This window comes from Myxocyprinus asiaticus, chromosome 12 (assembly GCF_019703515.2).
Source record: "Myxocyprinus asiaticus isolate MX2 ecotype Aquarium Trade chromosome 12, UBuf_Myxa_2, whole genome shotgun sequence".
NCBI lineage: Eukaryota > Metazoa > Chordata > Actinopteri > Cypriniformes > Catostomidae > Myxocyprinus > Myxocyprinus asiaticus.
This window is the reverse complement of record NC_059355.1, coordinates 25,992,875-26,010,189: the sequence shown is the minus strand read 5'-3', so window position 1 is coordinate 26,010,189 and position 17,315 is coordinate 25,992,875. Positions and strand designations below refer to the sequence as shown.

The following is a 17,315-nucleotide window of genomic DNA, read 5'->3' as shown; positions in this document are numbered from 1 at the left end:
CAGCATACCTTCCTAACAGTGTCGTGGGGGATAGAGAGAGAGAAGGACATTTTGCGATGTACAGACAGGCGATGTGTGTGTGTGCCACGAGTCTGCTCAGCCTCCTGGAAACAATGAGTCTCAGGCTTTTAAGAGCCTGTCTGAAGGAACAATAGACCAGGTTGGTAGGTGTACAGTATGAAAAGAAGTGTATTGTAAGAGCAGACGCACATACACACTCACAAAGAAGACCTAAACACTAGAGCTGTACCCTGCAGCCTCAACAGTGCTTCTCAAACACACACACACACACACACACACACACACACACACACACACACACTTCTCCACAATGGAGCAATTAGGACAAAATGGAATCTTTTAGAGACAGTAAGGCTAAGCAAATCACCCTGAAAGTCTGATCCTATTATGGAGGTGAAAGGGAGTGTTCCATCTACGTACAGCCATTAGCAGTACATGAGCATTCATTTTAAATGAAACAACAACGACAACAACAACAAAAACATTGAAAACTTTAGAAATCGAGTTGGGGTGGACTTCACTGAGATTTTTAATTATAATAATTTAGTTTTTGGAATAGACTGCACAATCCGTAATAGCCTGTTAATTGTTACAAAGTCACAGAATAAAAAAATAACTGACATTGTATAGTGGGCCTATAACATTTTGTATTTATTTATTTAAAAAAATAAAAAAATAAAGCTGCTTTGGAACAATATGTATTGCAAAAATGTATATATAATAAACTGAATTAAATTAAAAACTGAATATATATATATATATATACAATATATTAACTGAAATGAAAACTGTATATAAATGAATTATATGAAATGTACAACATCCCACATCCATCCAGTTGCAAATGCTGATCTCATGCAAAATGCTCAGATGTTTATACAAAAATAAAAATGGATGATGTTAACTAAACGAGGCACGTGCACTGAGTGACATATTTTAACATACAGTACAAGTCACAAATACATATGGGAAACTACCCAGGAAACTTCTCAATTCTTAAGTAGTACTTCAATAATGTTAAAGGATGCAATGTTAATAACTTTCAATTAGCATTTTAAATGAGTTCACATTTCATCAAAATGTGAAAAGTGAGAAACTATTTTTCTTGTATCTTATGATCAAATAATATTCCTCCCTAGTGCAACAACCATCTAACAACTGCTTTAGCTGCTCTTAAAAATACCACCCTGTTTATAGCCTCCTTGGAGAGTAAGTCCCTGGGATGTGAGGATGCTTAGCAGAACCGTAAATCAAATGTCCATGACGGTTCCGATAGCCTTTAATAATACCGGTGAAAGCTTGAGCAGTCTGCTTCAGGCCAATATGCATAACCTCGGCTGTAGATAGAAACTGGAATAGTGAGATTAAACCAGTGGAAGAGAGAGAAAAAAGTAAATTTCACTGATTTAAAAAAAAAAAAAAAAAAGGCTGCCATTCCTGGGTGTTACTGTGACCTGGGCACTTTGTAACCAGGCTGGGTGTTGATAACATCTTTGAGGCCTTGATGAGTGACCACAGGGGTAGAAAGCATTAAGCACTACATTGGGGAAGGTAGAGGTGGGTTAGATGGAAGAGCTCGATTTATTCTTTACGCACTCCATACCCAGTGGGCTGGGCAGAGCAGATGATTGTATCTGTATCCAACACAGTTAAAACAATTACAATTCCCAGACTTCTCAAGATCACTTTGATGAACACATTCTTCAAAGCGGCTCCAAAATCTATCACACAGACGAGGGGGAGTTTAACCTGAAACCATCTTTCTGATGAGAAAACGATGGACGTATCTTAAGGGCCAAACTCCTCTCAATAAGCAAAAACCTTTAAGGCCACGACAAACACCACTTTCAAATGACCAAAGAGTTAATTATCCACAGCTACAGCTCTTTAGATGCAACTAGATGGAGAAAAATGCAAAATTTGAACCATAATTTTAACACATCTGATGTAAATTACATAAACACTACTAGCCTTTCCTCTTAAATTCCTTTTACCTCCATGTCTCCTGTTACAACACAAAACATGCATATCTACAGAGCCATAACCCCTACCATGATTAAAGAGAGTGAGAGACAGAGCATTTAAAAGCATTAATCAAAGCTGTTTGAGCAGTGGATTGGTTACCTATAGCCAGCTTTATAAACACAAGGGAGAGGGGGTGAGGACCGGACTGTGTTTCTGCCAACACTCAGGTTTGTCTCTGAGCTGATGGTGTTGTGTTGACAACAAATCTGTGCAAGAGAATGGCAGCTCTGAAGTCACACACTGAACTACCACCTGCCATTAAGGAATGGAGAACAAACAGACAGATCTTAAATGGCTCTTTTTCCACTCAAGAAAAACATTCAACATTTAAACTTAAGTTGTGTTTTATTGAAATAGAAATAAAAAAATAAAAAAAATACTGAATGAACATTTTGTTGACAATTCAAAATTCTTTGAATTTATGCAACAAAATTATGCAACGTTTAAGGAAAAAAAAAAATGCTTTAAAGAATACATTTTATTAGAAATGTTAACAATGTTAGAAATGTTAATACACTATTTTATCAAGAGGTCAAATGTCAATGTTCCAGAAGAATTCAAGTGGACCTATTGCTGCTGTTCAACTAAATCCTTTGAGATTTGATAACTATTATACATGACTATTCTAATGAACATTTAAGCAAACCGACACAAAATTCAAGCATGATTGAGAATTGTCTCACCTCACTCAAACAACTACGTTCACTTAAATTATTTTTCAGAAATCACTTCATTTTTTATTTCTTTCCTGATACAGCAATGCAATGACGTTAAATATTTTTGGGACACTAAAGCGCAGTTGCAGAAACAATACAATATGTAACCATTTAATCGGTGATATTAAGGGTAAAAGTAAACTCCATTAGTACTTTCTCAAACAAACTGCCAAATAACAGCCCATTGTTCTATACAAACAAGATTATCAGTCTCACCGTCTAAGACAAATCCATTATTTGCCAAATACCCTGACTCAACCTGAGAGCGGTACAGCGTAGACAAAACAGCAGCTAGGCAAACCATTAAAGGAATACACATTGATTTTTATCTGTAGACACATATTATTTGGACTACTGATTTTTCACAACCAAACTCCATTGTAAAATGATTTCTCACAGTTCAAATTTCAATAATGGTTTTACTCAAAGTTTAGGCAACATCTGCAGCACTTGGTAAACTTACACAGAAAAATAAGAAATTCCAACTTTGCAAATCACAGCTCCACAAATTCACAAACAGTAACAGTACCACCTAAAATGTTTTTGTAAAAACCATAAAAAAGAAAAAAGAGAAAGTGCGTAATATGTTCTGCAATGCCTTTGTCAGGCCTACTTTTGAGGCCACTTTTGCCATTTACTCCCTAAAAATTAGGGTTCCCTAAAAACCCCAAATTTAGAACAGGGACCAGCATAATCTCCAGATGGACAGTGGTAGCGCACGGGCCTTACCTCACTGTAGGATGTGGGTGGATTGGTCTCCAGGTACAACATATTGGCGCTGAGGTTGAGCAGTGCAGCCGCTGTTTGCTCCACAGACTCCAGGATTATTAGCCCTTTTTCTGATTTTATCCCCTAAAAGTGTGACGTGGGCTACAGAGGTGAATGGGACAAGCTTAAAGTCTCTATAGGATTTCAATGGGAATGCCATATATACCAGGGGACAAAGAGGGAGGGCCTGAGAAATTACCTGGCCAATACCTGAGTCCAATACCACACCCTACTTTTTGTGGAAGGTGTTGCTCATCTTCTGGCTCTTCCTTTAAGATTTAACCCTAAGATGTCATAAAGTATGCTCCAAATGTAGGCGCATTCCCATGCAGCTATTTCATTTCATTGCGATCATGTTTCAATATTGCATGCATTTTAGTTTTTCCACATTTAAAAATTGAAACAGAAATAATGCCAAGCAAACATTTTTGAAATATTTTGAAATAACAAAAAACTTTAACAAATAAATAAATCACGTAAATCACATACTAATTAAAATTAATTAATCAGAATTGTGATTATTAATATCTAAAGTGTCAAGCAATGAAACTAGCTCCAACATAGATGTCAGCCAGTTAATTGATTTATTTGAAGTTTTTTTTAAAATGTATTTTAAATTATACAGATAATAGATTGATATTTTTAAGTATTGAAATATTTTTTTTAATTATTTAACATTTCAAGACATGATGACAGCTGATGAAAAACCTGCACTGTGAAATACTATGCCTACAGACACATAATTCTGTCTTGCAGAAGAAATCCTCTTTATAGTTCTGCAATGTCCTTAGAGCACATAATTCCCTGCACTAGTAGCATTCATAGCCCCTATATGCATAATAATGAGCCCCTCTCCACCACTCAAAGAGCCTCTAGCATGGCCCTATGACAGTCTCATGAGAAACAATAGGTCTACAGTTGACATCTTGTATATCAGAGATGACTGGTGTAGATTTGCTTTGAACACACTAATGTTGCTTCAGACAGATGAGAACCAACCCACTCCTTTGTGAATATTTAAATGTAAAAAAGGATCTTAGTGTAAGATCCATCAGATTATAGTGAAGAAAGAAAGGGAATTAAATCTCTTTTCAGGTTGATTTACTAATGTTTACAGACTACATAACTGCTAGGTTTCAGTAACTAGTCATGCAATTTATGAAATCATAAATGCAAACTGTTAAAGGTATCAAAAATGTTTAAAATGTAGCTACACAGTTGCGTTTGGCATTTGATGTTAATTATCCTCTCTTCTTTGCAGATCTTTGCAATAATAACTTTCAAGTAGTAAACTGTGCTTTCAACATACCTATATTTTATGTGGTTGTAATGGAAAATGTGCAAAATTCAACCTGTAGTCGTCACTTACCACTTCATGTATTAGTGTTACAAAGGGTGGTAGACCCCCCCCCCACACACACCCGTATAGCGTTGTCCCCTGACAACAACCATCAACCCTAGCTCTGTAAGTTGCATGTTCAAACTAATAACAACTAACACACACAGTATGCTTTAAGATTCTTCAAAGAGTAGCTCACAGCACCCTTCTTGGGGTAGATGTTATTTAGAGCTCTTTTGATGGGGGCAATTAGAGTTAGCTAAACAAACTTCTAATTACTTTAGAAAAACATTGGCTCCAATCTACAATAGGCCTTCATTGCTGTGGCACTAAAATCACAGTAGGGTACTACTATTAAATGAACTGCAAGTTTGTGAATAAGCTGACCACAGCAAGAATTTCTACATTTAGACAAATTTCAAACACTGCTTAAATATGTATTTCATAGTGCATATTATACTGTACATGCATAATGCAATGTCCCATGCAAGAAAGAAAACCTGCACACTAAATTATCAAAAGTCCAGTCAACCAAACTGTAGAGCACTTTACAGTGTGTTACAAGAACGGGTGCATTTAAAAGAATGAATGTTACATGAATGTACATCCTCCAGTGTACTTGTGTGCTTTTTCTTGATTCATATGAGCTACGATTGCTGTCTGTAGCTTTATGAACAGATCACAAAAATGTTTTTAAAGTCAGTATTCCACTTCCATGGCAAGCTACTCTTGGTCGTCTGAGAGGTTAGCTGAAATATTTACGTGCCCTATGGGGGTCAGAGGTGACAGCATTAAGGGGCAGCCTCAGGTGACAATAGTCACAAAGGGCTGGATCCCTAAACCCGACCCACCTAACAATCACAAATTATAGCACCGACTGCAGTCAAGAGAAGTAAGCCTCTAAAAAGTTTTTGCTTCAGGGTGGCATGGACTTTCATACGACTACATCAGATGTCCACTCTGGTGAAGCATTTCCACCTTTATTAGCAGGGCAAAATATATATATATATATATATTGTATTGTTTTTATTATTTAATGCATATTCATATCACTATACTTTGTGCTATATTACCTTGGCATTAATAAAAAAAAAAAACATATTCCATACTCAAAATTGTGAAAAGGGTCAATTGTTATATGCATCCTGGCTTTATTAATTAAAAATGTAGGCATTGCTCTGGCCTTCTAAATTAAAGGCTTTTATTCTGTCTTGTATACTATTATTTAAAACAGCCTACTGTACGGGGGCCTGGGTAGCTCAGCGAGTAAAGACGCTGACTACCAGTCGCGAGTTAAAATCCAGGGTGTGCTGAGTGACTCAAGCCAGGTCTCCTAAGCAACCAAATTGGCCTGGTTGCTAGGGAGGGTAGAGTCACATGGGGTAACCTCCTTGTGGTCACTATAATGTGGTCCGCTCTTGGTGGGGTGCGTGGTGAGTTGTGCGTGGGTGCCGCAGAGAATAGTGTGAAGTCTCCACACGTGCTATGTCTCCGGGGTAAGGCGCTCAACAAGCCACGTGATAAGATGTGCGGATTGGCGGTCCCAGACACGGAGGCAACTGAGATTCGTCCTCCGCCACCCGGATTAAGGCAAGTCACTACAGCCACCACGAGGGCCTAGAGCACATTGGGAATTGGGTATTCCAAATTGGGGAAAAAAGGGGAGAAAATCATAAAAGACAAAAAAGAAAAAGCCAGTCTACTGTGCATTGAACAGGAACAATTGTTTTCATTCAATTTAGGCCACCATATTTATTTTACAACAGCAAAATGATGAGTTACTCCTTGTCTACCCTATTTGAACAAAGTCGCAGCTTAGCAGATCAACACCCACTTGTGAGGTGAATATACAGTATATATATATATATATATATATACACTCATACACACACACACGTGTAAAACAATTAGCTAAATTAGGCAACTGCTGTGAGAAAATAAACAGGTTCTGCAAAAAGGCGGTGAACCCATCTGAAGCTGTTCCGTGGCGAAGACAAAGGATTCTGTACTTAGATCTACACCGATCAGCCACAACATTAAAACCAACTGCCTAATATTGTGTAGGTCCCCCTACAGTGCCAACCCGCATCTCAGAATAGCATTCTGAAATGCTGTTCTTCTCACCACAATTGTACAGAACGGTTATCCGAGTTACCATAGACTTTGTCAGTTTGAACAAGTCTGGCCATTCTCTGTTGACCTCTCTCATCAGCAAGGCATTTCTATCCACAGAACTGCCCTTCACTCTATGTTTTTTGTTTTTGGCACCAATCAGAGTAAATTCTAGAGACTGTTGTGCGTGAAAATCCCAGGAGATCAGCAGTTACAGAAATACTCAATCCAGCCCGTCTGGCACCAACAATCATCCATGCGATTGTCTAATCAGTCAATCGTGTGGCAGCAGAGCAGTGCATAAAATCATGCAGATATGGGTCAGGAGCTTCAGTTAATGTTCACATCAACCATCAGAATGGGGAAAAAAATTTGATCTCAGTGATATGGACCGTAGCATGATTGTTGGTGCCAGATGGGCTGGTTTGAGTATTTCTATAACTGCTGATCTCCTGGGATTTTCATGTACAACAGTCTCTTGAATTTACTCAGAATGGTGCCAAAAACAAAAAACATCCAGTGAGCGGCAGTTCTGTGGACGGAAATGCCTTGTTGATGAAAGAGGTCAACAGAGAATGGCCAGACTGGTTCGAACTGACAAAGTGTACAGTAACTCAGATAACCACTCTGTACAATTGTGGTGAGAAGAATAGCATCTCAGAATGCTATTCTGAGATGCAAGTTGGCACTGTTTTGGCGGCACGAGGGGGACCTGCACAATATTAGGCAGGTAGTTTTAATGTTGAGGCTGATCGGTGTATATGAACACTTAAAGGACTGTTTGGGTTTAGAGCTCAAGGATTAGTGAGGTATCATGTGTCAGGTGGCTAGTGTTTTGGGAAACACCTGTTCAAGAAGCACTGCATCACCCCTTTAACAGAAGAGTGAAAGATAAAAAAGAGACAGAATTGTTTTTATGCAGTATATACACTACCAGTCAAAAGTTTTGAAACACTTATTCATTCTTTATTATATATATATATTTTTTTCTTCACATTTTATAATAAGAGTAAAGTCATTAAAACTATGGAATAACATCAATGGAACAATGGGAATTATGTTGTGACTAAATCAATCAACAAAATCCAAAATAAATCAAAACTGTGTTATATTTTATCATCTTCAAAGTAGTCACCCTTTGCCTAGAATTTTCAGAAATGTACTCTTGACATTTTTCAACCAACTTCTTGAGGTATCACCCTAGGATGCTTTTTAAACAGTATTGAAGGAGTTCCCATCTATATGCTGGGCACTTATTGGCTGCTTTTCTTTATTATTTGGTCAAAGTCATCAATTTCAACAATTTTTTATTTTTTTTTAAGATCATGAGAAACATTTCGGTCAAGTGTTTCAAAACTTTTGACTGGTAGTGTATTTTGACAGCCAGATTCTCCTGCGACCATATTATCTAATGGTATTGTGCTACATAACCTTTCTGGTGTCAGACAGCACATTTAGTTTGTTAAACACCATCTATACAGGGTTTGAAACTCTTCTTTAACTGGGTTCACTATCTGTATTCCTGTGTAGCAGTATACTGTATAGTTCAGGATAATAAGCAGTTAGTGATGTCAAAGACCAAACACCTGTGGACATCAGAGAGCAAAAGTCAACACCTGCACTCTGAACTTTAGAACTGTTTTACAGCATAATTGGCACCAGTCCACACTATCTTGTTTTGATCCTCATCTAGTCTTTGAGGGATTGCTGTATTCTATGTTAAATAACAACAACAAAAATTGAGAGAGTTTTCAAATAATCATAATATCAGCAGAGATTTTATTTGCCATTCTGCAAAATAAATGTACAATACACAAGGGAAAAAATGGCAAGAAAAAAAGATTTTTAAAAATGCCACCTGTGATAACTGCAACAAAATCCAACATGGTCTCATGGAATCATGTAACTATACCTGCATATGTGCTAAATGATTTTTGCGTGCCTCGTTGTACGTATCGCAAGGTGTTACAACAACAATGACTTTTATTTTATTTTACACAAATCACGAGTAATAGTTACAATTAGATAAATAAGAAAAATAGATTACAATTCATAAACACTTTCATTTCTGTTCCTCACACAATGCTATCTTACGACATCAAAACACTTTTACTATAGTGCATAGCTTTTTAGGCAATACATTTTAACATTACATTTTATAACCAAATACATTTACAAGCTTGTTTGTTAAAATTGTGTGGCAGCTCAACAGATAGTACGAGAGTCAACACGTGAGTGGAAAGTGTAACATGATGGTTGTTTCAGCAATCGCATTAATTATCTAACATTTGCTTTTCATGACACTATTGGTTGGGTTTAGGTTAGGGAAGTATGTTTTGTTGATTTAAAACTCTATAAAGCATTAACCTTAAAAACCTCATCTGTTATGTAGGAGAAACACGGTTTTAGGACCACAAAGTGGACATTACACCTCAGAACTGCCACAACACGTGAAATGAACAACATAATATTATTTGAAATTTATTGCCACAGTCATGTCATTTTTGTGAGATCAGGCAGACAAAATCACATACACAGAGACTTTCAACAAAACCAGATGTGCCATCATAGATATTATTCTCCCTGAAGTTTTGTATTTTTGGAGATCCGATTTAGAATGAAAAAGAGGTTGGTGGAGGAGGAATACAGTGAGATTTAGAGAGTTCTAAGAGAGGGACAAAGAAACAGAGAAAAAGAGGTAAACGTTTAGATGGATTACTCTGTATCTAAGCAGTGCCATTTCATTTTGCTTGAGGCATACTGGTGGGGTGAAGAGTCAGCAGTGATTTAGCAGTTGTGATTTAAGCTGTGGTGTTAAATCCCAAATCAAAAGTTGAAGAGAGTCCAGCATAAAATGGCTCTGTTTCTGTTTAAGGGCTTTGATTGTCTTAAAGGGGTAGTTCACCCAAAAATGAAAAATCATTTACTCACCCTCATGAAATCTAAGATGTGTTTCACTTTCTTTCTTCTGCAGAATTAGAACACAAACGAAGATTTTTAGAAGAATATTTCATCTCTGTTGGTCCATTCAATGCAAGTGAATGACGGCCAGGCCTTTGAAGGAGATCAAGTCAGCATAAACATAATCAAACCATCAAACTCCATAGATCTACAGAGCTAAAATATTCTTCTAAAAATCTTCGTTTGTGTTCTGCAGACGAAAGAAAGTCATACACATCTGGGATGGCATGAGGGTGAGTAAATGATGAGAGAATTTTCATTTTTGGGTGAACTATACCTTTAAAATGGAAAACACAAATCCAGCCTGATATACAATAAGAATAATCATACAGTTGGACACATATCACCACAATGAAAACCTTCATCATTTACTACCAAACTACCAAAAGCTTTTAGATATTTAATTGTAAAAATAAAAATAAAAATTGTGAGAAGGGTGTATGTGACAGATGCACCATTTTCCATCACAAAATCCAAAAGAATTCAAAAAAAGCTTTTAGGATAAAATGTAGTCACAGAGTAGTCACAAACAGTAGTCACAGAGCGGATGGATAGCACTAAGACAGCACGCCTTAGTGATGTGTTCCCACCTAATGCTGAGTCAGGCTCCACTTGAAAAGAACACTACAAATGACTAATCATGGGCTAATTCACAGCACAGCCTAAACAAATCATTCCCTTACCAGCTTGAATGCATTCGAGGCATATACTCTGTTGAATCTTTGCTGCTCAGCAAAGCCCAGACTAAAAAAATTTACTCAATGGGCAGCCAATCCCCCCTACTAATCTGTCAGCACCTATTTCAGGTGTTGTCGTCTCATTGGATATCACTGAAGCAGCCCTTTAGACTCTCCTTAAAAAAGGACTAATACAAACGAGGCTAACTGTCAGAATGTGGAACCATAAAAAGCAGACAGCATACAATCTATACATTTATCACTAGCCACCAAAAACTGCACTTTACGAGAAAGAAAAATTAAGTATACAATGAACATACAGTACTGTGCAAAAGTTTTAAGCACTTAAGATGTTTCACAAAAAACATTTGTCTTAAGATGGTTATTTATATCTTCAGCTTTAGTGTGTCAATAGGTAAAATACATTTTAGACTCCCAAACATTACTTTTTGCAAATAGAAAAGATTAGAATAGAAGAACAGGGAGCCCTGCAGACATGGCCCCCGCAGAGCTCCCCACTGAACATCGAGACAGTCTGGGATTACATGAAGAGACAGAAGCAATTGAGACAGCCTAAACAGATAGAAGAACTGTGGTGAATTCTCCAAGAAGCTTGGAACATCCTACCTGCCAACAACCAAGAAAAACTGTGTCCAGGTGTACCTAGGAGAATTGGTGCTGTTTTAAAGGCAAAGGTGGCCACACCAAATATTGATTTAGCTTTTTTATGTTTACTGGACTTTGTATGATGTTAATTGATAAATGAAAACTATTTATTTCATTATTTTTGAAGACATCCTCACTATGCAACATTTTTCACAAGTGCCTAAAACTTTTGCACAGTACTGTATAAGGAAATCCAGAGGGTAAACACAACTAAACTGACATACATTACATTAGCTGTGAGTTCACCACTTTTACCTGAGCAATTGCTCCATCTTGCCATGAAATCATCTGTTTGATGTTAGGACACATCCTTTCCTCTGCAACTCTTTCTGCAACATTCCTCTATGCTACCTGACTCGACACCCCTCTCTCTCCCCCTCTCTCCCTCTTTCTTCTCCCCCAGAGAATAGGACACTAGCCTCAATCAGTCACAGTGGCAGGTGCTGCGCTAAATAGTTGCCCTGCAGCTACAGAAAAAGCACACCACCCTGAGAAAGAGCAATTTCAGATAAAACCATAAAACCCCTGCACAACCAATCCTAAGGACCCTGGGGGAGCCAAACAGCACACACATTGCCCAATGACTAATCAAGAAGACAATCCTCTTTCGTAATTCTTTTTTTTTTTTCTTTTTTTTTTTTTATGAAAGAGTTCACCGAATAGCCAGATGCTGGTTGCTATGTTGTCTTTCATCAAAGTTTGTTTTTCAGGATTTAATGAGCATCATTGCCGCAGTGTTTGGCAGTTTGCCACAGTTCCCAGCTTTTCCATCGACATGGATGCTAGCTGGCAAAGGACGGGGTGTTAGCGTGCCATGCAATGCACCACGCCCGATCTTTTCTGAGAGGAAGATGGAGGCGGGTGGTGTTGTAAGTATGGGGGGTATTAATCACCAGATCAAGAGAAAAGATAATCCCTCAGGGCCAGAAAGGCAAACTGTTGCTCAGTCTCTCCCTTTTTTCCCCATCTCTACTGCCGGACAACTGCATTCCTCTGCTGGGAGGGGAGCCACCACCTCACCTAATTCTCCTGCATGCCCAGGGACAATCTAAAGGCCTCAACTTCAGCTACAGGTCACACTCTTAAAGTCAAACTTTCCACTGCCTCTTCTGTTGTGTATAAACACATTGTCAAAACTATACGTGTTGATAGAATGTGCCCGTGGGATACAAAGATTTTGCTTGAGTTACGTAAACTTTAAGCAAATGAACAGTTTAGAGTGTTAAAGGTCAGCTAACATTTTTTTTTTTTTTTTTTTTTTTTTTTTACAAGTAAACTCTAGAAAAGAAGGTGATAATGAGCTGGAACAAATAATATTATAGTGAAGGGAAAAATATCACTTACACCAAAGAAGAAATTGTCTGATGTGTAGTATTGCTGTAAACTTCCTCCATCTTCACAATTCATTGATCCACTTCAGTCCTTCAGATTTTTTATGATCATTCAAAGATTGTTTCAATTGTTTAATATGTAATTACAAAATTGAACGTTTAAAGCACTTCAAATCTGATGTGTCATTGTAGCAAACAATCTATCATCGTCAGGACCCTTTCTATTTAAAGCTGTTCATCCAGACTTTGACATATAAATACCATCCGACTTTGTTACCAACAAAACTATCCAGAATGACCAGGGAAAACCCATAAACACCCCCAATAAACACTTACACACACAGATGTGAGAGTTTGTTAACTGTCTCTGCTGGGGGTTACCACTAAATTCCCCACTACTGAAATTATTCACCTGATTGATCACAGTAAACAAAACCAAGTTTCATATGTGATAAAATAATTGTAGTACTCTGCTAAAGAACTTCATACAGGCTTTCAAAATTTGGTTGGTTGGTGTTTAAAGTTGTATATAAAATAAAATGAGTTAAAAAATATATATACTGTATATAAACATTCAAAACAAACAAAAGCCAAAACAAGCAGTCAAAAAGATTTCATTACAGACATTTACTTGAATGGTTTTAAAAAGGCAACCTAATCTATTGCTCCTATCAAATAACAGCCCATCTGAGACAGTGGGAGGTTTTAAAAATCCCCATGTATTTGTTTTAAATTTTGTGGGGGGGGATTTGTTTTTACTTTAACAATTAAATGCTTGATTGTTAAACAAGAGTAGGAAAACAAGCCAGATAACGATAACGAGATTTTGTATGAACTGCTTTTGTTCATTGTCAGTATCAAAAGTGTTTGTAGTCTGTGTTACATGAAAGTACAGAAAGAGTAAATTGAAAAAATATAAAAATAGCCCAGAGAGTTAATATTCAATCGTAGTTGTTAGTATCAATAATAGGCATCACTATTACATTACATATGCATTTTGAACCAACAACCAAATCAAGTTATCAAATGCTTGATTTAGCTGCTCCTTTTCCTTAAAGGAATATTCCGGGTTCAATACAAGTTCAGCACAATCAACAGCATTTGTGGCATAATATTGATAACCAAAATTTTTTTAACATTTTCTTTAAAAACAAAACACAAAAATCTTGGTTCCAGTGAGGCACTTACAATGGAAGTGAATGGGGGCCAACTTTTGAACATTAAAATACTCACTTTTTCAAAAGCATAGCCACAAGACATAAAGGATATGCGTGTAAAATTGATTTAGTGTGATAAAATCACTTCTGTGTTATAGCCAATTTTACAACTTCGTTACCATGTAATGTCAACAAACCCTAAACCCCTCAAATGACTGTAATAATTACAATTTAAACAACTTAACAGCTCAAATAATACATGAGTTTTAACAGAAGAATTAATGTAAGTGCTTTTATAAAATTATAAACCTCACATTTCTGTGTTTAAACCCTCCACAAATTGGCCACATTAACTTCAATTGTAAGTACCTAACTGTAACCTCGATTTTTGCTTTTTTTTTTTTTTTTTTAGAAAAGGAGGGATGAGTCTAAGTAAATTTTTTTGTGGTAAACAACATAATACCACAAATGCTGTCAACTGAGCTTAACTTATTGGACCCTGAACATTCCTTTAATTAGAAAATAAATAAACAAGCATTTACCTAAAATTCATATAAGCTTAAGTTTCCCTACTGTTTCCTGTCTTAAACAGTTTAAACTTTACATTTCAACTAATGTATTCATCCATAGATATCAAAACATCTTGACATGATGTGATGTGACCAAGAACAGGGTCTTACAATAAATGCTCAGATATTAATGACATTGCAATTTAATTTACACAAGTACGATTGCAACTTAAATTAAATGTGCAATAAGCACATTAAAATGTGCAATTTCTAATGTCTAATGTTTGGACAGCTAAGTCTTTGATGTGCTTAGTGAAATTAAGTACTCACAGTAAGGGGCTCCTCAGGCCCACGCATTGTGATGCAGTCCATGCTTATCTGTATGGTATTAGATGCTGATCCAACTGTAGAGCCCTCAGAGAAGTTGAGCTCAATTGGCTGCATTGAATGGAGCGCAGACCTGGAACAGAGACCAGAAAACAGATTTGTTTTACTTACAACACATTGCTGCACCTTTTCTTATTATATTATTTTGCATAGACACTACAGAGCACTTTATGCCGGTCTGTATGTACAGGTACAATGGGTGTGACTGCTTGTTGGAGTTATATGAGTGAATTTGTGAAGTACTTTATACTCACTGGTCCAGCATCTCCAGTAGCTGGTTAAGGACATCTTGTCCGAGGATATCTGTACTCTGGGAGCCTTGACCCTGTGACATGGAGGCCAGGAAAGAACCTTCAGCCCATGAGAGACATGATGTTGGTTCTCTCAGTCTAGAAAGTAAGAAACAGAATTTAGGGGCCGTTCACATCAAATGTGTTTTTGCATCCATCTGCACAGTTTTTCAATAGTTTTTCTATGTAAACGCAGCAGATGGAAAATGAAAATTCTCTCATCATTTACTCCCACTCATGACATCCCAGATGTGTATGACTTTCTTTCTTCTGCAGAACACAAACAAAGATTTTTAGAAGAATATCTCAGCTCTTTTGGTCCATACAATGCAAGTGAATGGGTGCCAAAATTTTGACACTCCAAAATGGACATAAATCAGCATAAAAGTAATGTTTAAGACTCCAGTGGTTATGATATGTGTGGGTGAGAAACAGATCAATATTTAAAGAGCACCTATTATGGTTTTTAAATGTGCCTAATTTTGTTTTAAAGGTCTCATACAATAGATTTACATGCATCCAAGGTCAAAATACACTTTATTTTGCTCAATTTAAATTGCAGCATTACTTTTTTTTCCAGTGTCAAAAACGACTCGTTCAATGATTCGTTCTAAAGGATTCATTCTAAACTCCTCCTTTCAGAGAGCCTACTCTGCTCTGATTGGTCAGATGTCCCAGTCTGTTGTGATTGGTCTACCACTTAGTGTAGTGTTTGACGGCGGTATTTTGTTACCAAATTACGTAGGTTAGTACAGGAATTAAGTCTGGAATTACTAACGTCTCGTTTCAGGTGTTCAGAATCGGTTCTTTCTTTTGGGAGTCAATAACTCCATTTGACATGCACTTTGATTTTTGAAACTTTGCAGAATTTTTTACATTCACAAACAGCTATATAACACACTACATGAAAAGTAATATTTGTAAAACCATAATAGGTGCTCTTTAAGTCAGTTTTTACCATAAATTCTCCTCCCTGCCCAGTAGGGGGTGATATGCACAAAGAATGCAAATCATCAAAAACAAAAGAAGAAGGACTTAAATATTGAACTGTTTCTCACCCACACCTATCATATCGCTTCAGAAGATTTGGATTTAACCACTAGAATCGTCCTGGTTACTTTCGTAACCTCCATTCCCTGATGGAGGGAACGAGACGTTGTGTCGATGTAGTGACACTAGGGGTCACTCTTGGGAGCTCCAAACACCTCTGCTTTTTTGAAAAAAGGCCAATGAGAATTGGCGAGTGGAATTTGCATGCCACTCCCCCGGACATACGGGTATAAAAGGAGCTGGTATGCAACCACTCATTCAGGTTTTGTGCTGAGGATCCGAGACCAGGTCCCGGCCTTTTCAGCAGGTAGTTCAGCGTTGTGGCAAGAGGTACACAACGTCTCATTCCCTCCATCAGGGAACGGAGGTTACATAAGTAACCAGGACGTTCCCTATCTGTCACTCACTCGACGTTGTGTCGATGTAGTGAAACTAGGGGTCCCTATACAAAATGCCACAACTAGCTGAACTGTGTTACGTGAACTGGTGGTGTGTGATGGGCAGACTGCTGTGCCTCATTGCCAGCGCACCAGGCCGTCACGTAACCTCCCCCAACGCTCTTATGAGTGTCGAATGGTCCATCAGGAACAAGTCGATTGCCCAACTATAGGGACAGGCTATCCCAGGCGAGGCCTCTTTTCCCTCTCTTTTCTCCCCAAAAAAGAGTGGAATTTGTTAACTGACCAGGAGCCATAAGTGTCTGTGTCAGGAGGTGTCCCTCCCAAGGGGAAGACACCGCGGAGACCACACCCCGCCCAAAAAGAAAGAATACGTCACATGGTCTTACCGAGTCTTGTCGGAAGTATGTCATGTGGAGAGGTCCCATGGTAGGTCCTACTCGAAGGGGGAGGAGTTTCTACAGAGCATGGTGACCGAGGGCAGGGAAGGAAGACGCAATTTCCTGCCAGGGAAACGATTTTGGGGAAGATATCACATGGGGTCACCTTCGGGGAACCAGCACATGTGGAGCACCTATCTCAGTACAGGGGCTCATTAGTGCCCGTACTGGGCCGGTCAGCGAGTTTCTCCGCAAATTCAACTGCCAGAGGGCTAAGGAGGAAAGTCATCCAGGGATCACAGTCTGTGAACACGACTGGGAGTCAAGAGCGCACGTCTTCACCTCAAGGGAGGGGAAAGGCACTATGCGCAAGCGGTACACCCGGCCAATTGTCCCGGAACTTAACTGCTCGTGCCTGCCAATACACGGGATGAGACCGGCTCAACCCGGAGATTGTAGAACCTCGCAAAGGTGTTGGGTGTTGCCCAGCCCACTGCTCTGCAGATGTCTGCCAAAGAGGCGCCACTG

The 17,315-nt window shown here is 38.1% G+C and overlaps 1 protein-coding gene across 8 annotated transcripts in view; it reads right to left on the bottom strand.

The window, feature by feature from the left end:
- Window positions 1-17,315, bottom strand: part of LOC127449646 (tumor protein 63-like) — a 60,758-nt gene that overhangs the window by 30,890 nt on the left and 12,553 nt on the right. For 6 of the 8 annotated variants that reach the window (XM_051713191.1, XM_051713190.1, XM_051713193.1 and 3 more), the window contains exons 2-3: window positions 14,924-15,058; window positions 14,613-14,742 (exon numbers count right to left, since the gene is read on the bottom strand). In XM_051713191.1, coding sequence (XP_051569151.1) covers window positions 14,613-14,742; window positions 14,924-15,058 — 265 coding nt within the window. Of the gene's footprint in view, window positions 1-3,491; window positions 3,650-14,612; window positions 14,743-14,923; window positions 15,059-17,315 lie in introns of those variants that run through there. The other 2 variants (XM_051713189.1, XM_051713192.1) reach the window with 1 other exon arrangement.